At 41.2% G+C, this 22210-nt stretch overlaps 1 protein-coding gene across 4 annotated transcripts in view; it reads left to right on the top strand.

The window, feature by feature from the left end:
* cfap20dc (CFAP20 domain containing) overlaps positions 1-22210 on the top strand; it is a 401364-nt gene that overhangs the window by 144300 nt on the left and 234854 nt on the right. For all 4 annotated transcript variants that reach the window (XM_072582429.1, XM_072582428.1, XM_072582427.1 and 1 more), the window contains exons 6-7: positions 5842-5998; positions 6344-6508. In XM_072582429.1, the coding sequence (XP_072438530.1) occupies positions 5842-5998; positions 6344-6508 (322 nt within the window). The remainder of the gene's footprint in view (positions 1-5841; positions 5999-6343; positions 6509-22210) is intronic.

The following is a 22210-nucleotide window of genomic DNA, read 5'->3' as shown; positions in this document are numbered from 1 at the left end:
ACCCCCTTCCACATCAAAAATCTTTCTAATTTAGTTTTGAATATATTCAGTGATGTAGTCTTCATTGCTCTTTGCAGTAGGGAATTCTAAAGAATAACACAGAATAAGTGCCTCCTCAACTTCATCTTTCATTGCAAACCCTTTATTTTAAACTCTGCCCCCTGTTTCTATAATCGCCCAGAAGAGGAAATAGACCCTCAGCACCTACTTGTCAGACGTCCATACAACCTTTTATGTTTCAGTAATGTTACATCTAAACTCCACAAAATATAGTGCCAACCTGTTTAATCTTTCCCCATAAGACAAAGACCCCACTTCGGAAATCACCTTTATTAGTAAAGCCAAGGATCCAATTTGCTTCTTTAGTAATTTTTTGAACATGTCTTGCCATCTTCAAAGTTTATGTCCACGTCTTTCATGTTCACTGATCCCTTTTCGAATTGTAGCATTTATTTTGCTTCCCTTCATCTCAATTTCCTGCCAAAATGTACCATTTTGCATTCTCTATACAGAATTAAGTTTTATTTGACATGTGTCTGGCCATTTCACAAGTTTACCTCTGTGTTCCTAAAGTCTGTCACTATCCTTTACATTGATTAATAAATTTTTATAATGTATCATTTGCAAATTTTAAAATTACGTTGTGTCTCCTCCAGTCTAAGACATTTATATGCTTAAAAAACACTGTAATCTGAAAGCTACACCCAAATTAATATTTCTACGGTTTCCCTTACTATCTACTTTCTGTCCCTTAGCCAATTTAATCTCCACACTCCTATTGCCTCTTTAATCCTATGTACTTCAGTTTTACTAACAAGTCTATTCTATGATTTTCCTGTATTTTTAGAACATAGAACATAGAACAATACAGCGCAGTACAGGCCCTTCGGCCCTCGATGTTGCGCCGATCAAAGCCCACCTAACCTACACTAACCCACTATCCTCCATATACCTATCCAATGCCCGCTTAAATACCCATAAAGAGGGAGAGTCCACTACTGCTACTGGCAGGGCATTCCATGATCTTACGACTCGCTGAGTGAAGAACCTACCCCTAACATCAGTCCTATATCTACCCCCCCTTAATTTAAAGCTATGCCCCCTTGTAATAGCTGACTCCATACGCGGAAAAAGGTTCTCACTGTCAACCCTATCTAACCCCCTAATCATCTTGTACACCTCTATCAAATCACCCCTAAACCTTCTTTTCTCCAAAGAAAACAACCCCAAGTGCCTCAGCCTTTCCTCATAGGATCTTCCTACCATACCAGGCAACATCCTGGTAAACTTCCTCTGCACCCGTTCCAGTGCCTCCACATCCTTCCTATAGTATGGCGACCAAAACTGCACACAATATTCCAGAAGCGGCCGCACCAGAGTCTTATACAACTGCAGCATGACCTCAGGACTCCGGAACTCAATTCCTCTACCAATAAAAGCCAGTACGCCATCTGCCTTCTTCACTGCACTATTTACCTGGGTGGCAACTTTCAGAGATCTGTGTACATGGACACCAAGATCCCTCTGCTCTTCCACACTACCAAGTAGTCTACCATTAGCCCAGTAATCCATCTTTTTATTACTCTTACCAAAGTGAATCACTTCACACTTAGCTACATTGAACTCCATTTGCCACCTTTCTGCCCAGCTCTGCAGCTTCTCTATATCCCGCTGTAACCTGCCATATCCTTCCTCACTGTCTACAACTCCTCCGACTTTCGTATCATCCGCAAACTTGCTCACCCAACCTTCTAACCCTTCCTCCAGGTCATTTATAAAAATGACAAACAGCAATGGTCCCAAAACAGATCCTTGCGGAACACCACTAGTGACGGCACTCCAAGATGAATCTTTGCCATCAACTACTACCCTCTGTCTTCTTCCAGAGAGCCAATTCCTAATCCAAACCTCCAACTCACCCTCAATGCCATATCTCTGTATTTTCTGCAGTAGCCTACCATGGGGGACCTTATCAAACGCCTTACTAAAATCCATATATACTACATCTACCGCTTTCCCCTCATCTACCTCCTTCGTCACCTTCTCAAAGAATTCAATAAGGTTTGTGAGGCACGACCTGCCCTTCACAAAACCATGCTGACTATCCTTGATCACATCATTCTTATCCAGATGTGCATAAATCCTATCCCTTATAATTCTCTCTAAGACTTTGCCCACAACAGAAGTGAGACTCACTGGCCTATAGTTACTAGGATTATCCCTACTCCCCTTCTTGAACAAGGGAACCACGTTTGCTAGCCTCCAGTCCTCTGGCACTACTCCTGTAGACAGAGAGGACACAAAAATCAAGGCCAATGGCTCTGCAATCTCCTCCCTTGCTTCCCAGAGAATCCTAGGATAAATGCAATCAGGCCCAGGGGACTTATCTATTTTCACCCTTGCCAGAATTTCCAACACCTCTTCTCTACATATCTCAAAGCCATCCATTCTACTTATTCGTGCCTCAGTATTCATATCGACAACAATGTCCTGTTCCTGAGTGAATACTGACGAAAAGTATTCATTCAGCGCCTCCCCAATCTCTTCAGCCTCCACACGCAACTTCCCATTACTATCCTTGATTGGACCTATTCCTTCCCTAGTCATTCTTTTATTCCTAACATACCTATAGAAAGCCTTAGGGTTTTCCCTAATCCTACCAACTAAGGACCTTTCATGTCCCCTCCTTGCTGCTCTTAGCTCTCTCTTCAGGTCCTTCCGGGCTACCTTATAACTCTCAATCGCCCCTATTGAACCTTCACGCCTCATCTTTACAAAGGCCGCCCTCTTCCATTTAACAAGGGATTCCAACTCCTTATTAAACCACGGCTCCTTCACACGACCCTTTCCTCCCTGCCTGATAGGTACGTACTTATCAAGGACACTCAATAGTTGCTCCTTGAACAAGTTCCACATATCAATTACGCTCTTGCCTTGGAATCTACTTTTCCAATCCACACATCCTAAGTCATGCCTCAACGCATCATAATTTCCCTGCCCCCAGCTATAACTCTTGCCCTGTAGTACACACTTATCCCTCCCCATCACGAGACTAAAAATCACCGAATTGTGGTCACTGTCCCCAAAGTGCTCACCTACCTCTAGTTCTAATACCTGGCCTGGTTCGTTACCCAGAACCAAATCCAGTATGGCCTCACCTCTTGTTGGCTTATCTACATATTGTGTCAGGAAACTCTCCTGCACACATTGCACAAACACTGACCCATCTAACGAACTTGAGCTATAGCTTTCCCAATCAATATCAGGAAAGTTAAAGTCTCCCATAACAATCACCCTATTACTGTCACTCTTCTCCTGAATCATCTTCGCAATCCTTTCTTCAACGATTCTAGGACTATTAGGAGGCCTGTAAAAGACTCCTAACAGGGTGACCTCACCTCTCCTATTCCTAACCTCAACCCAAACTACCTCAGATGGCAAATCTTCATCCATCTTCCTTTCCACCGCTGTAATACTATCTTTGACAAGCAAAGCCACACCCCCCCCTCTTTTACCCCCACCTCTGACCCTACTAAAACATTTAAACCCTGGAACCTGCAATAGCCAATCCTGTCCCTGATCTAGCCATGTCTCCGTAATAGCCACAACATCGAAGTCCCAGGTACCAACCCACGCTGCGAGTTCACCTACCTTATTTCGTATACTTCTGGCATTAAAGTATACACACTTCAAGCCACTCTTCTGTTTACAGGCACGATCCTTTAAGATTGATACCATATTCCTACCCTCCCTACACTCCAGGTCCTGCACCCTAAAGTTACAGTCTGGGTTCCCATGCCCCTGCAGAGTTAGTTTAAACCCCCCCCAAGAGCACTAGCAAACCTCCCCCCAAGGATACTGGTGCCCCTCAGGTTCAGGTGCAGACCATCCTGTCTATAGAGGTCCCACCTTCCCCAGAAAGAACCCCAGTTATCCAAATACCGAAATCCCTCCCTCCTGCACCATCCCTGTAGCCACGCATTTAACTCTTCTCTCTCCCTATTCCTCGACTCTCTATCACGTGGCACGGGTAACAAACCAGAGACAACAACTCTGTTCGTTCTAACTCTGAGCTTCCAACCTAGCTCCCTAAAAGCCTGTCTAACATCCTCAGCACTCCTACCTATGTCATTGGTGCCAATATGGACCACGACTTCAGGCTGCTCCCCCTCCCCCTTAAGGACCCGGAAAACACGATCAGAGACATCACATACCCTTGCACCTGGGAGGCAACATACCAAACGTGAGTCTCTCTCGTTCCCACAAAACCGCCTATCTGTGCCCCGAACTATCGAGTCCCCAATTATTATTGCTCTGCTCTTCTCCACCCTTCCCTTCTGAGTAGCGGGGACAGGCTCCGTGCCAGAGGCCTGAGCCCCGTTACTTACCCCTGGTAAGTCGTCCCCCCCACAAGTATCCAAAACGGTATACTTGTTCTTGAGGGGAACGACCACAGGGGGTCCCTGCACTGGCTGCTTCCTCCCAGTCCCCCTCACTGTCACCCATCTATCTGCCATCTTTGGAGTTACTACTTCCCTATAGCTCCGATCTATGACCCCCTCTGCCTCCCGAATGATCCGAAGTTCATCCAACTCCAGCTCCAGTTCCCTAACACGGTCTTGGAGGTCTTGTTTCTCTGTAGTTGTTTTTTTAGACATGATTGTCAGTGTTCTAATATTAAGTCAGGTGATCAAAACTGGTTCAGTTAAGAATACGGGAGGGCATGATGCAAGTAGCACCAGGCATGTTTCAGCAATGAGGTGTTAAACTGGTGACACCACACTACAGGATTACTTTCCAAAACCAGAGGGCATAGGTTTAATGTGAAAGGGGAAGGAATTCAAAGGGAGCTGAGGTGCAACTTTTTCACATGTGTGCATGTATGGAACAAGCTGCCAGAGGAGGTGGTGGAATTGCAACATTTAAAAGGCATCTGAATGGGTACATGAATAAGAATGATTTAGAGGGATATGGGCCAAATGCTGGCAAATGGGACTAGATCAGTTTAGGGTATCTGGATTAGTGGTGCTGGAAGATCACAGCAGTTCAGGCAGCATCCAACGCTCATTGGATGCTGCCTGAACTGCTGTGCTCTTCCAGCACCACTAATCCAGTATTTGGTTTTCAGCATCTGCAGTCATTGTTTTTACCTTGTTTAGGATATCTGGTCAACGCAGACGAGTTGAATGGGAAGTTTTGTTTCTGTGCTGTACACCTCAATGACTCTATGTCATATGATTTCTGATAAGGAACAGCTTGTAAAAGATGTTATTATTTCCCCAATGAGTTCAAAGTGTTTCCTCAAAGGAAATTTCTTCATTATTTTTATAGTAATTTGATTGTATCTGTATATTGTATGACATATATATTTATATATATATAAAGTATTTACATTGGAAAAAATACACCAATTACAAAATAAAAATCATTTCCAGTTGCATTTTGTACATTTGTTATGTTGATAAGAAGAATGACGTTATAAGTAATAGTTTATTTATATTAATATGACATGTATTCACTTTCAAACCTTGGCTACTAGATTTACAAAACTAAGGACTATTTTGAGGCCTTGTCAATACCAATTTGAAACTAGCTGCTTCTTAAGAGCATTCCAAATGACTCAGTTGATCTCCACAGCAATAAGGTTGAAAAAGACTACTAACCATTCAGAGAATTGTGGTGGAGAAGCTGTAACTCACCACATTCTGGCACAGCATCTTAAGGTTCCAGTATTCTGCTCTATAATGCCACCTATATTCTGTTACCAAACCAGCAAATCTATGACTGAATCATTGGTCAAGATATTCAAGAAAAGTTAATTCAGATTTGTTTTCCTTACAGTGGAGCAATGTTTGTATTGATATGGTGTCATTTGCCAACGCTGCATTTAAAGGAGCAGGTTTCCAGTCCTTAGACAGGATTGTTGTCTCAGCCAACTGTAAATTAAGGAAAATATTTACTATGAAACTGCAGCCACTGGATACGACTTTCAAGAATGGTATGTAGTTGGAAATGGATCAATATAATATTAAGTTGTGATTGTATTTAAAAGTATTCCATAATTCACACTAAAAGGACATTACGATATTGAAACAAATCATAACAATGCCTGTTATGTCTTTCTAAATTTTACAAGTGTCGCATTTGTAATAAAATTTAAATAACCAAGTGTTCCTAACTGTACATTGAACTATTATGCCAAATTTATATGCCCTCTAGAGTTAGTATATATTGCAGTTCATTTCAACTTTTGCTTAAAGCAATATATTAATTACATTTCAACAAATTATGATATTTGCAACACTTTTGTCATGTAACTAAAGGATTTATTTTTCTTCCCTAGATGTATATTCTTTACAGTGTTTGACTGATGGACCCACCGACGTAATTCCAAAGTGCTGTCAGCTAGGCATTGATGTAGACCAAGTAACACAGCTCCTGAATGTGGTAAAATTGAAACAGGGAGAATTAAGGCTTGGAAGCCAACCCTCCACTTCAACAGATTTGGGTATAGTTACAAGATTTACTCTTAAGTTAAACTTAATCTTGGAGTTTTGCTGTTCCTTATACTTCGTACTTCAGCTGAATTGATGTAAAACAGTTTATCTAATACAATAAATGCTAACAAATATAGTTTATTGACAAGATATTTGAATTGATACTTTGTCATTATTTTCTACTTATCTAGAATTGAGAAAATATGGCAGGCATTTTGTAAAAACAGCTTTCTGAAAGATTATTTGTAAAGTTGAAAAACTGATGTGCTGCTTTCTATCAGTGTTTCAATTGTTCTGGTCATGCAATATTTGCCAAAACAATATTAAGAAGAGACTTAATCCTACATTGGAAATACTAAAATAAAAATTGATTGCTCATTATGTTTTTTTTTATTGGAATGCCATTGTTATAAAGAAATATGCCTTTGATTCCACCAATGTTAATGTAAAATTGTGTCAATGTTGAAATGTGAAATTAAAAACAAGCATGCTGCAAGGTATCAGTACGTTTGTTAGCATTGTGGAGAAAGAAACAGTTAATTTTCAGGTCTTTGACTTTCCATCAGAGCTTTCTGTTTAAGCATTGCAAAAAGATGACAAGAATTTCAAGCTTTTAATGTTACACTCACCAGAGCTAGGGTGCAAGAAACAGACTTCTTAAAAGGGACACCAATTTATATAGCATGAGGTGCTCATTTGTTGGGTTATCCTTACATGGAAATGTATCAAGAAAGTTGATTGTCAATTTTAGTTCTCGGTTGAGGCACATAGACTCTGTGTTGTCAGGACATTCTTGTGGAAATGTGGCATGATTCCTTTTCCTTACGTAAAAAGCTGCAATGGATATATGAATTCCTTTTTTTGGCTTAAATGTGTGAGTTGATGTTTGGGATATTCCACATGGAACCATAGTGAATGCTTGGAATGTGCCGTTAAGCACTACTGTTAACCTTGATAGTCACTGGAATGGGACAGCCACTCATTCCTTCAGAGTATAAGTCCTGCTACAGCACATAACACAGTTAATTGTGGTGTTCCAGAGCACCCTCAGTCCATGCCCACATTAAGCTTTGGTCATGTGTAAATATGACAGTGAGGTTGGTACATTCTGGATCTCCTCAACCTCATCTGCATTCTGAGAGGATCTTCTGTTTCAGCTTGTTTCTGTGGAGATTGTGCCACAGCTGTTGGAGGTTTCTGTTGTTTCCAAGCTTTGTATCTTCTTTCTTCTTCTGTATTTTCTTTTATAACTGTAACAGTGACAATAGCACCAACAATAACATTGGAGCCAGATAGCTTCTCAATTATGAGGTTTTTGTTATACATTTATATCTATCAATATACAATTATACATATAAAATATGTATAATACCAAACAGAAATGAGGGAGGGGCTGATTTTTACCAGAAGTTGGCTAAGTGCCAATTTTGGAGACTTTCATATTAGCTTTCTCTACAAGAACTCTAGCAAGAGTTTCCAAAACTCATCTCAATAGCTATGCACCATATGTATCTTCTCTCGTACCATCGGTGAAGGTACTCACAACCACTGGGACATTTCAGGATCCCTGTCACAGGTGCCATCTTTAAATGCCAGCTATATATCTGGTCAAATACTACCAGCTAGGAGCTATTTTTACTCTGTGTATAGTGGGAAGGGAACCAAAAACACTTGGTTCTCAGGACATAAAGATGGTATGATTGATACTTCATTGTAAATACAGATGTATATTTAAGAAATAAGCAATGCAGCTGAGTCTAGAATTCTGTCGACAGGAATGCTACTTTTTTTCCTCAATGCCCAATGTAGCTTAACATCTTCTCATTGTTCAATGTGGTACAATCACAAATGATTGAAAACATTCACTTTTATTCAACAACAACAAAGCTAGCAGTAAACACACAAACAGAAAGTTAATTTTCCTCTGGGAACAAAAGGAACCGCTTGACTTCTGAGCAGCAACAAATTTACAAACAATGATTTGGTGATGCCGGTGTTGGACTGGGGTGGACAAAGTTAAAAATCACACAACACCAGGTTATAGTCCAACAGGTAGTTGTGTGATATTTAACGACAAACACAGTGGGCGGCACAATGGCACAGTGGTTAGCACTGCTGCCTCACAGCGCCAGAGACCCGTGTTCAATTCCCACCTTGGGCGACTGTCTGTGTGGAGTTTGCACATTCTCCCCGTGTCTGTGTGGGTTTCCTCTGGGTGCTCCAGTTTCCTCCCACAGTCCAAAAAATGTGCAGGTTAGGTGAATTGGCCATGCTAAATTGCCCGTAGTGTTAGGTGTAGGGGAATGGGTCTGGGTGGGTTGCTCTTTGGAGGTTCGGTGTGGACTTGTTGGACTGAAGGGCCTGTTTCCACACTGTAAGTAATCTAAAACTGAGTAACTATGCACCCAGCTGATGTCTGGATGTCAATTAAGGCCTGTCTGGCTTGTTGTACTTGATGTTGCAGCACTCAATCACGCAGAAGGTGATGTTCCTCCTTCTCAGTGTCCTTGTCTTCCTCCTCAGAACACTTCCCAGTTTCCCAGCTCCTTAGCCTCCAACACATCTGCTCATTGCCTGCTCCAGTTGTGCAGATCTCAGCACACTCACATCCGTATCTGGAGGGAGTATATTGCAAGACTTCCCAGACTGATCCAAACAGTGGAATCTCACCTTCAGCAAACCATGGCTGTTCTGCCGTGGTCCTGATTGAAAAGTTGGTTGCCTTGCATCTATACTGTGCCTCCGTCAGGAAGGTTTGCTTAACATCAGTCACAGTTATAGAGGGTAGCCCTCCCTCTATAACTCCATCATCTTTGTAATGCATGAGGTCCTTGAAACAAAGCAGAAATATGAGAAAAAACAATTCCTCTGACAACTCAGGGTGTGATCACAGCTATTTTCATTTCCAGTGTGCATTTACTTATAGATATATAAAATAAGGGTTGCAAGGAGCAGAGGCACCTCCGTGTGCAGAAGGTCATCTTTGAAGGAGGAAGTGGTTAATAACTATACAGTGTCCTTTGCTTTATACAAGAGCAAGAGCAAGAGCAAGGAGGTGATATTGAACTTGCATATCAAATACTTGTTTGATCTACTTGGTGTATTGTGAAAGTTTGGGTGCCTTATTGTAGGAAGGATGTGAGTTCATTGAAGAGAGTGCAGAAGTGGTTTACAAGAATGGTTACAGGGTTGAGAAATTTGAGTCGTGACAATAGATTGAAGAAATTGGGACTGTTCTCCTTGGAGAAAAGAAGACTAAGAAGAGATCTGGTAGAGATTTTCAAAATCATGAGGGAACCAAAAAGAATAGAATGGAGAAATCTGCTCCTGTTCATAAAAAGATGATGAACCAGAAAGCACAGAATTAAAGTTGTTTCCAAAACAAGCAAATACCAGATAAGAAAAAAAAAATGTTTTCACACAGCAAGTAGTTTAGGATATGGAATGCATTGCCTGAAAGTGAGGAGCAGGCAGATAAAGTTGAGGCATTCAAGAGGGTATTGCATGATCATTTTGATGGAAATAATGTACAAGGTTGTGGGTAAAAGGCACTAGGTAATGATGCTCATTTGAAAAGCTGGTGCAGACACACTGGCCGAATGGCAGCCTCTTGCATTGTGGTTCATTTACAGGGCAGAAGAAGGCCATTTGGCTCATTGTGTCTGTACCGGTTAACAGAGATTTGACTACAGTAATCCCATTTTCCAACTCTTGCTCCATCACCCTGGAGGCTATGGCAACACAAGTGAATGTTTAAATGCTGGTTAAATGTTACGAGAGTTTTTGACTCAACCACCCTTTCAGGGAGTGAGTTCCAGACTGTAACCACCTTCTATGTGAAAATATTTCTCCTCAATTCTCCTGTTAGCCTTCTACCACTTCCCTTACATCTGTGCCCTGGATATTGATCCCTGAACTATCTGAGCCTTCCATTATCTTATACATCTCTCGCAGATTTCCTCTCTATCTTCACCTCTTCAACAAAAACAGCCCAATCTATTCAAACATCCCTCATGGCTCATTCCCTTTAGCTCATCAGCATCCTAGGAAATCTCCTGTGCGCCCTCTTCCGAAGAACTGCATGCAGTACTCCAACTATAGCCTAACCAGCATTTTATACACTTCCAATATAACGTCCTTGTTCTTGTGTTCAGTGCCCCTCAGATAATAAAGGCAAGTACCTTTATGCGTTCTTAACCATCTGATCTGCCTTCCCTACTACCTTGAGGGATCTGAGGATATACACTTCAAGGTCTCTGTACTCTATAGTTTTCAGTACTCTATAGAGTCTTACCATTCATGGTGTAACCCTTTTGCCTTGTTAGCCTTCAAGTACATCACCTCACACTTTTCCGTTGGACTTCATTTGTCCCTGCTTAGCTCACCTGAGGAGTCTGTTGATATCTCTTGCCATTTACAACTATCCTCCTAACTATTTATCACGCTATCAACATCCATGTAATTTGCAAACTTCTGATCATATTCCCTATATTTAAGTACAAATCATTAATGTACACCACAAAAAACAGGGGCCTTAACTCTGAGCCCTGTGGAACCCCACTGAAAACAAATGTCCAGTGACTGGAACTCTCTGCTTCCTGATTCTCAGCCAGTTTTGGATCCTATGTACTACTTCACTTTGGTCCATGGGCTTTTACTTTCTTGACCAGTTTGTCATGAGGGACCTTATCAAAAGCCTTGCTAAAGTTCATATAGACCATATCAGGTGTATTATGTTCATCAGCACTCCAGGTTACCTCCTTAAAATATTTGGTCAAATTTGCTAAAAATCACCTTCCCTTAATTCCACGCTAACTGTCCCTTACTAATCCATGTCTGTCCAAGTGCAGATATATTCTGTCCCTCAGAGTTTCTTCTAATAACTTGCACGCCACTGAGATTAGGATGACTAGCCTATAATTTTGCGGTATAGCCTTTCCTCCGTTTTTGAATAATGGGCCAAAGTTAGCAGTCCTTCAGACCTCTTGCATCTCACCAGTGGCCTTAGAGAATTTAAAAATTACCACCAGGGCCCTGGTATCTCTTGCCATGCCTCCCTCAACAGCCTATAATACACCTCACCTGGGCCTGCAGAATTATCCACTTGTAAGGCTACTAAATCTTCTGTAACTCTACTACCTCTCTGTCAGTTTCTTATAATATTTTATCCTGATTTCTATACCTTTGCCGCTCTTGTAATGACCAATGCAAAATACTCATTGAAGTCTGTACTCACATCTGCTGGATCCACACACAGATTATCTCTATGGTCTTGAATGGGATTTACTCTTTCCCTAGTTAGTCTTTTGCTTTTTCTGTATCTAAAAGATGTCTTTGAGTTTTCCTATATTCTAACCATCAATGCTTTCTGATGTACTCTCGTTTTCCTAATTTCCTTTTTAAGTTCTCACCTGCACTTCTGATATTCCTCTAGGGACTCTGCCATTAATCTTTTAACCTTGAACCCATCCTTTTTCTTTGTGGGAATATATTTATCCAGTACTCTTACTATATCCTCCTTGAATGCCTCCCATTGCTTTGACATAGTTTTATTTGCAAGTTAGCTGCTCCCAGATCACCTGGCCAAATCATATGTTGTAAATTTAACTTTTCTGCAATTTAGAAATTTTATTCCAGGTCCATCTTTTTCCTTTTCCATAACAGTCTTCAATCTAACTGAGTTAATATTACTTTTCTTCCAAAACATTCTCCTACTGATATGTTCCACCTACTCAAGCTCATTTTTAAATACAGTAAGAGGTCCAGAACTTCTCCCTCCCTCATTAAGCTTTCTATTTACTAGCTAAAAAACTGACTACCTCACACACTAAAACTTTCTCAGTTAATATTTGGATAGTTAAAATCTTCTATTTTATTATGATACTTCTTTGAAATGTCATCATCTAGTTTCTATCCAGCACATGGGAGAATAGGAATTGAGGTGAGATTGGTGATAATGAGATTTTAATCCATGCAAATAGATGCAAATAGGCCTTATCCTGCTCACCAGTGAGGTCCTTTCTCACTGTTCAACATTGTTTGGAGAATGGGACTTTTCTCTCTCGACAGAGAGAATTGTATTACCATCCACCTTATCCTATTTTCCCAACTTTCACGTCCATTCTCACATCATTCAGAGACTAGGAAGAATGCACCTGAGGAGTTAGCATAGGATATGATAAACTATGGAATGGAAGCTTCCCCGAGGAGGGCCACGTATTGCCTCGACATTAACCTCTGACTAATTACACCTTATGCTTATGTATGCAGGAGAATCCATTATATGAAACAATACTGGGATATTACGACTGCTGTAGGACTATTGCCTCCTTGCATCTTCTCCCTTCTCACCCAAGAGACAGGAAAGCAACCCTAACAGCACTGAGATACAACCTTTTCAGACCAATGAGGTTGGTGTGTGTCCCAGTGCGCAAAGTGACTTGGCAAGACCATTGCAATATAAGGTATCTATGAACTCCAAACTGCAGTAGTGAATTGCTGAAGTGTGTCCCGCTTTAGTCTGAGATCTTCTGTGAGGATATGGTGAGGCTTAGTGTGTTACTGATGGCAACTTCCGCAGACAGGAGATGGAGGTGGTCACAGCTATGAAGCATGTCATGCAATGTTGGTGAATGGTGAACACGCCACCTGAGAAGCAAAAACAAACTGCACCTGCTAGGCAGCCACCTGTCTTTTAAAGCAAAAATTAGTGCCTTGTAGTTACTTAACAGTACATGGGAGTAGATCATTTTTGATCACCTTGTTCACAGATGTTATTATTACTTTTTGATTCTTCAACCCGGGTTTACTGTTTCAGTGGTAGGGATTTCACTACTTGACCACAAGGATGCATGGGACGCCTGATGAGCTAATAAAGAGATGGAAGTGCCTGGAAAACAGCTAGTAACCACTCACTGATAAGATTCTTATCTAGCTTTTTAAATCTTAACAAGAAAATACAACTCTTTTATTCTCAGTGTCGTAAATTGGATTTTTTCATGCTCACCATATTTTCCCAAATTTCTTAGCATTGCTCACACTACACAAAGTTGGGAAAATTCCACCTATACTCTTGCCTCAAACGGTCTTTTGATTCAGTGTATTCAATGTGTTTCAGGTCAAGTGTTTCTGTTTGTTCTCTGGTCTGATGTATTGTTCATATCTGATGGTATCTCTGTGAAGTAATTGATTTTTGGAGACTTCACAGGTGCCTGACCCAAGAAGAATACTTATTGGTTACAATTTATAAGTTGTGATATGCTCCATTAGGTGCACAACAGCTAAGATAACTTTGATGATCTTGATAGTTGCTGAATTTGATAAGATATTGTGCAAGAAGTCTTTTGCTCTAATCTGACCAGTAATGTTATTGGCGGCATAATAGCATTTTTTTCTTGTGATGTCTATTTTTCATTCAGATAAACAAAGGATAACATTTCAGTTACAGGCGTGCTGTTGAATTTGTAATTGCCTTTTTTCAATATAACAATATTTCGTTCTTGAAGGGCTTTTGCCCGAAACGTCGATTTTCCTGCTCCTCGGATGCTGCCTGACCTGCTGTGCTTTTCCAGCACCACTCTGATCTAAACTCTGGTTTCCAACATGTGCAGTCCTTATTTTGCCTAGTTGGTTTTAACCTTACTGCGAATCCTCTTGCAAGGATGCCTACCTTGAAGAAGTTCTCCTCCTCTCTCCGCAAGAATCCCAGTGACTCTTTCTCTCACTGCAACCCCCAGGTCATCTCCTCTGCCCTGAAGCTCTTCAACCATGTACTGACTGACTTATCACCTCCATCCCAACCCCCATTCACCTATTGTACTCTTTGCTACCTTCTCCCCAGCAGCCCCCCCACCCCCCACCTCCCGACATTTATCTCTCCACTCTGGAGGCTTCCTGCCTCTATTCCTAATGAAGGGCTTTTGCCCGAAACATCGATTTTCCTGCTGCTCGGATGCTGCCTGACCTGCTGTGCTTTTCCAGCACCACTCTGATCTAAACTCTGGTTTCTAGCATCTGCAATCCTCACTTTTGCCTAACAGATTATGTTTGCCCTGACCACTGCATGTGCTGTTGGTGTTGCACTTCAGATAGATTTACTTACCAAATTGTTGTGCAATTTATTTTCAGCAGTCTTTTACTCTTTACCAGCAATAATTAAATACTAAGTAACATTTTATGGTTGCAGAATGGTCTCCTTATTTTCCAGAATTTGGCTATAATTGCTGTTCTGATCTCTTTTTCTATTAATCATCATTGAGTAACAGATGTTCTTAGATTCACATTCACATTCATAGATGTGTAACTTCAAGCTGGGTTACACAATAGGAAAGGTTATTACAGAAATTTCTTATCAAGAACTTAATGGCATCAATGGTTCTGCAATAAAATTCCTCATTAATTCTTTTAATATACTGTAGCCAGATACTAGAAAGTATCACATACATTCAAGTGGGAACTTCTCATACCATGTGAAGGTGAAACCTTTTCTCACCTTCTACAAGGTGAATGCCTTTAGGTGAGTTTGGGATTTGGAGCAAGTGATGATGGTGATTTGGGATGGGAACTGTCTATGCTGTAAATTCCTGCTGCATCACTCAGGAACAATCTGATTTGTTTCTGAGAGCTAGAAAGCAAAATGAGTTAAGAATACCAACCTCAAGGAGGACCACTAACTGCCACCTGTAAAAGGAAAAGAGACTTTAAAAAGTGTTAATCTTACTGTTCATTATTCAATAACCAAGAGAAATATAACCCAAGTGTGGGTGTTGAGGCCTGGGAATTTTCACACAACTCCCACCTCCCTCGCCCACCCCAATTTTGACTATCATGTTGATGCAAAGTGAAATAACTACACTAACTTGGACTCAGACACAGGTAGCCAGCACTGGCATTCCTGCTGCCATTTCACCCTCATCTCCCACCAAGGTGTGGAAATGTCAGGTTTAACATGGTGCAGAGTCTTCTCCCCATCAGCAACTCCACTGGAGCTATCCCTGTTGTTGCTCCCGAGGTCCTATAGTCAAAGAATAACTGGGACAGTTTGGTCTCAGTTGATGCTGTGAGCTGCTTCTTTAAGCTTGCCTTCAACATTTGGACTGTTTGATGACAGATAGCATGGAGCTGTCCTTGTGTGCTGAATGATTAGATTACTTACAGTGTGGAAACAGGCCCTTCGGCCCAACAAGTCCACACCGACCCGCCGAAGCGCAACCCACCCATACCTCTACATTTATGCCCTTACCTAACACTACGGGCAATTTAGCATGGCCAATTCACCTGACCTGCACATCTTTGGACTGTGGGAGGAAACCAGAGCACCCAGAGGAAACCCACGCAGACACGGGGAGAACGTGCAAACTCCACACAGGCGGGAATTGAACCCGGGTCTCTGGTGCTGTGAGGCAGCAGTGCTAACCACTGTGCCACCGTGCCGCCCATGATGCCACCGTGCCGCCCATGCTATTGGACTCTAGGAAATATTCAAATTCCCTGCTAGTAAATGACATCCAATTGTCCACGATCAATACTTCCCTGAGTCTGTGTATCACGAAAGATCCTTGCAGCTTCTCAATCGTCATTCCTGATTTTGCTGATCAAACTTTATGCATGTCCAACCACTCTGAATGGGCATCGTCAATGACCAGGAGTATTGAGTCCATGAAAGGACTGGCCTAGTCGACATGAAATGGAACCAAGGGTTTACCCAGCCGTTCCCACAAACGTGAGGGAGCTACTGGTGGTAATTTCTGTCCTTGTTGGCATTCTGGGTATTGCCTCACTACTGCAGCTATGTTAGTATCCAACCCTGGCCGCCAGACATAGCTTCTTGCTAGCATCCTCTTCTTGGAAAGTCCTAGATGATCCTGGTGGAGTTCAACAAGTATCAAGAGGCAACCTTTACTTGGTATAATTACCCTTGCTCCCCAAAGTAATATGCCATCCTCTACAGTGATCTGGTCTCACGGGGTCCAAAAAGGTTTCAACTATGGCCTTTCTGCTCCACCCATTACCACCAGCTGTTTCAGTTTTGCTAGGGCAGGCTCTTTTTGTGTCCATAGTCGGATATCATCAACAATGACTGGAAGGGTGTCCAGAAAATTCAAAACCAAAACAGACTCTTCCAGGGAAGGTACCACTGGTGGAATATCTGCTAGTGGGAGCAGCTCATGGCATCCGCATTAGCCACTTGGCTTTCTGGACAGTTATCTAACTTGCATGCTCTGAGAATAAGGCCCATCATTAAATTCTTCCTGGAGCTATGTACGGCACTGCTTTGTCTTCCTTCAGTAGTCCAAGCAGGGGTTTGTGATCTGTTACTATGATAAATTCTCATCCGTAAAGGCACTGGTGGAATTTCTACACACCAAAGATGACTGCCAAAATTTCTTTCTCTATCTGGGCATATCAGCCAAAGTCCGGGAAGAATGAGCTATTCTCCATTAGGCCACCTGTGAGCCAACACCAATACCACACGGGGAGGCATCACATGTCAGCACTACCTCTTACTTCAACCGTAGTGGCCAAGATTAATCGATAGCTGCTTTTTCACTTCCCTAAAAGCTGCTTCTTGGCTACATGATCTTTTCCAATGCCGACCCTTTTTCAATAGTAGGTGTAAGGATGCCAGAGATTCAAGCCGAGTTATGAATGAATTTTCCATAATAATTCACTAACCTAAGGAAAGACATAAGCTTTGGTACAGATGTGGGAGCCGGGGCTCCTTTGATCACCCTCACGATTTCTTCCTAAACCAGTTTGTTCGACACTGTCACCCAGATAGGTCACTTGGGGTGCCTGGAATATACATTTTTCCCTTCTAAGGCGTACACCTACCTGGAAGAAATGTTTAATCACTTTGTTCAAGTTCTCCAAGTGCTCTTTATTGGTCTTGCAAGTTATTAGTATGTATCCAACTTAATGGCAACCTGGGGTAGCCCTTGTAAAATGATCTCCATGGTCCGCTGGAAAAGGGTGCGTGCTGATGAAATCCCAGATGACAGTCTTATACATTGATATAAATCCTTATGGATATTAATGGTAGCATACTTCTGAGACTCCCCATCCAGTTGCAATTGCAGAGATAGGTGTAGCTCATGTCCAGCTTCATAAAGGACAGCCAACTTTGCATACAAGTTCTCTATGCAAGGGATCAGGTATTTATCCACCTGCAAGAAGTGAACTTTGCTTAAAGTCCACACAAAGGCCAACTAAGCCATCTGGCTTCACAATACGTACGACCAGTGTTGCCCATTTTGCAAACTGCACTGCTTTGATGATTTCTTTGCTCTTCAGCCTCCTGATTTCCACCTCTGTTTTTGCCCGCAAGGCAAATGGCACCGGGTGGACCTTGCAAAATCTCAGGATTGCATTTTGGTCAACTTGTAAAATGGCTTTGGCCCCTTTGGTAGTCCCAAACCCTTCTTGAAAAACCCCTGGGTATTACGCTAGGACTTCACTGAGGCAGCCATTTTCCAATCGAAAAATGTCGAGCCAATCAAGTTGAATCTTTCTCAACCAATTTCGCCCCAATAGCCTTTTATTATCATCAGTGGTAATTGTACAACCTGCTTCTCAGAGGAGAGCAGAACCAAAGTCATACTGTTAATTTGCAACATTTCCCCAGTGTATGTTCTCAGTCTGGCTGAGGTCTTGCCCAAGCGTAAAGGTTGGAATCCTGAGCAAATCTTGTTAAAGACAGTTAAGACCTCATAACTGAAAATACTGCAGGTCCACATGGAGTCAGAAGGATTACTCATTGCTTTTCATCTGCCCCAGTGTAATTTGACGGGAAAAGATATTGCATTCTTTTGATATAGTGTACTGGGCCCAGTCTTCGACAGCAGTATCAAATGAGTCAAGCTTCCCAAATAGAGGCATGATGTGGTAAATCCTTACAATAACTCTAAGATGACCGTTGCCAGCGAATGTTCTTCAGGCATGCCCTGTTTTCTCTCATCACCATGAAATAACTGCACAGAAGCCAGTGTTCTGTCATCACATCACCCTTTCTTTACTGGTGCACAGTACACTAGTTGTGGCCAGCCAACTTGGAGTAAGTTCTCAACTGAAGAGATTCTCATCTCACATTCCTGGTGAGATTTTGCCTGAAACATCGATTTTCCTGCTCCTCATATGCTGCCTGACCTGCTGTGCTTTTCCAGCACCACTCTAATCTAGACTCTGATTTCCAGCATCTGTAGTCCTCACTTTTACCTCCTGGTTATATTTTGTCAGCAAAGAATTTCTTGATTGGCTCAGGTTAATAACCCCAATCAAGAACCTCGTAGTTAACAGGTCCACCTAGATCCAATCACTGCCAAAGAAAATTTATACTTAATATAGGTAGTTCTTCTATAATGCCATAGTGGGTTCCAGCGGAACCTTGTTTAATAGAAAATCATTTAATAAAAATAACAAAGCCTATGAGAAAAATGGGGTTGGGGCAGACCAGCAAAAAAATCACTCACAATCACTCAAAAACCACCCAAAAGTCTAATGCAAATTATATTACAGCCTGAATGACGGTTGAAGTCATATTTATTAATGGAACAAAAACAAATTTAATACAGTACATTTAAAAATGTAAGAAAGCTGCTCTCTGTACAGTACCTGTCACAGAAAGCTGCTCCGTCAGCAGCTGACATTGGTACATGCTCAGAATGGCATGAAGACTAGCACTGACGGCGTGGTCACCAGCACATATGCAGAACGACATAGGCACCAGCACATGCATAGAATGGGGCTAAGATTTCAGCACGGACATCGGTGCATGCACAGAATGAAGCATGCACACTGATCCCTGCTGGAATTGTGCTATTGCCAATGGAGGTAAGCATTCTCAAAAATACATTCCCTAATTCGTCAGCAATGTTATAACTAAATCGTGCTGTCGAAATGCACATTATCCCAGAACTACCTGTATTACATGGAGAAATTAATTACGTTTTGAAGAATTGTGAATTTATTGTAAATAAATTTATTTGTTGTAAATGTGTTTCAAGTTTTATAGACATACCTGAAATAGTTTCTTTAAAAGAGGTCATTGGAATTTCACTGTGAACATCAGATTTTCTTTAAACAAAGCTTCCTCGAATTCATATGGCTGGTGATAACTGCTTACTTTATGATATCTCTTGCTGGGGCTGTTTTGAACAGTGACCTGCTTGAAGAGGTTGTTGCATTTTTATCTAGCTGATTGGACAGGATGCCTGCTGAGAAACAGTTGAATTTATACAAACCTACTAAGAACAAGCTGAGTTTGGAACAACACTTGCTGTGAGCAAGCTGCCCTGCTAATCTCTCCCATTTCTGAAAATAAAACCTCTTATTATCAGTTCAGAGTAAAACCTATTTGTTCTTTTAAAAAAGTGTTTGGAAGACCATCTCCACATTGCATCCTAAGCTAAGTGTTTGATTGGTAACTTGACAAGTGTCAGGATATTAGAGTACCAGTGAATAAAACATCCCACATTATCCTTTTGCTCTCAAGAATATCCACATTGGCCAAACTGTGTTTTTGTTCAGGAAGTAAATTTCAGGAGAGAAATCTGTCTTTTTCCTATTTTCCTGAAGTGTATATGTAAGCATGTGTGTTTTGGAGACAAGTAAAGGGAGTATTGTTTATACTTTTACACATTTTTATTAAATTAATTTTTTTAGATAATGTGATGATGATGATGATGCTCCTTTAGCAAGGTTCTGTTGTCTTTGTTTTTATCAGAGTGGTTGTAAAAGTAGAGGTTCTGGGGTGTATGATTTGGATGGGTTTTAGCACCAATTTGATTATAGCTAACAGATACTGTCTCAAGCAAAAGACTTTCAAGTTTTTCATAATAACACTTGTTCACTGAAAGGGGAGTGGCCAGTTCTCCCAGCTCAGCTTTTCTCTGGTCTGGTTTGGTTCAGGTTTTAGCAGCCTGGCTGTTCAGAGCTGCTGGTCAGTTTTTTGAGGCAGCTAGTCAAAGAAACAGCTACATGATAGAAGGTGTTCCATGCTGAGTCTCTCTGACATCTCCCTCTCTGACATATCTCCTGTAAGACCCAGTGTTTGATTTTAGCTTTTTTGCCAAGGGATGTTTATGGGGATTATTGCAGGAATTTGGAATGGCATCATGAAGTTGGGATAATCTGTTGGGTTTTTAATAAGTTAAGTTATTCTGTATTCTGTTCTCTTTTGTTTGTATTGTATTCAGTACTCTGTAAATAAATTGTATTTTGTTTGAAACCAATGGGTTTTGACCAGTTGCATCACATCACACCTGCTCAGAACAACAAGAAAAGTTAGAGTCTGGGCTACCTTCATGAAATGTTTTGAGGGGTTCTGGCCTGGTCCATAACAGACTGGGGGCTTGTCCAGGGTTTGTTCTATAGTTCCATTTTTGGACTAGGGTTGCTGGACTTGAAGGCAGCAAATGGTTGGAGTTAGTGTCTTTTGTTGTGGGTGTTGATTTCAGTTGATTTGAACAGTGCTTGGGGTAGCAATGACTCTTTCAGTCACTAAGAGTTTTCCAGAGGTGGAAGAATTGACTTTGGGGGTTTTATAAAAGGTGGATAAGACCAAGCTGCTGGACTTAGCAGACAATCTGGATGTGGAGCTTCCTCCTTCCATTAGGAAAGAGATAATTACAGCAATAGCTCAGTATTTAACTTTGCTGGAAACACCATCAGAACCTTTACAGTTGGCTAAAATTAAATTGAAAATGAAGCAGCTTGAGTGAGAAGCAAAACACAAAAGAAATGAAACTTTGAATTATGATTAAAAACCGAGGAAAGACAAAAAGAACAAATTGCTTTAGCAGAACAAAAAGGAAAAAAAGGGGAGAAAAGGAAAGAGAGGAAAGGAAGAAAAAATGGAGTTTGAACTTCAGAAATTGGTATTTAGAAGGAAAGTCAGCTGAAAAGGATGGAGATAAAGGCTTAAGGTGAGCTTAGTAAGGATGAACAAACCCATGAAAGCCAAAGGCCTGGTGAGAAACAGTTTAATAATATTCACACATTGTATACGTTGGATGAGAAGGAATAGAAGCCTTTTTCATCACATTTGAGAAGGTGGCTAAACAAATGAAGTGGCCAGTGACCATGTGGGTTTTATTGATCAGAACAAAACTTGTTGGTAGAGCTAGTGAGGTATTTGCATCACTGTCAGAGGAAGTATCTGGGGAATATGAGAAAGTGAAGAAAGCCATCTGAAGTGCATAGAAGCTTGTGCCAGAAGCCTACAGTCAGCGCTTTAGGAATCTAAGGAGGGACCCTGATCAAACCTACATTGAGTTTGAAAGGATCAAACAAACTAAATTTGATAGTTGGATAAGGGCATTAAAAATAGAGCAAACATTATGACGCTCTTAGATGATAATTTTGGAGGAGTTCAAACATTCACTTCCTGAGGTAGTGAGAACTCATGTGGAAGAGCAGAGAGTTAAAACAGTAAGATTAGTAGCTGATGTGGCTGATGATTATAAGTTGGATGATAAATCAAAGTTTGGCTACCAACATCAATTTCAATCCGTGAGGGATAGAAATTGGGGAAAAGAGAAATCCCCACATGGAAAGGGAAAGTTAGATCTCAGTGAAGATCATAAGAATAACTTACCACAGGGTTAAAAAAGAAACCCTTGAAGGGAAAAGAGAAGTTAAAAAGCTCTGGTGTTTTCACTGCAATACAGTAGGCCACATGAAATCACAATGTTGGTGGTTAGGAAAAGCACTGGGAA

The sequence above is a fragment of the Chiloscyllium punctatum genome, chromosome 12 (genome assembly GCF_047496795.1).
Source record: "Chiloscyllium punctatum isolate Juve2018m chromosome 12, sChiPun1.3, whole genome shotgun sequence".
Classification (NCBI taxonomy): Eukaryota; Metazoa; Chordata; class Chondrichthyes; order Orectolobiformes; family Hemiscylliidae; genus Chiloscyllium; species Chiloscyllium punctatum.
The sequence above is the reverse complement of the archived record's forward strand: the minus strand, read 5'-3'. Positions and strand labels throughout refer to the sequence as shown.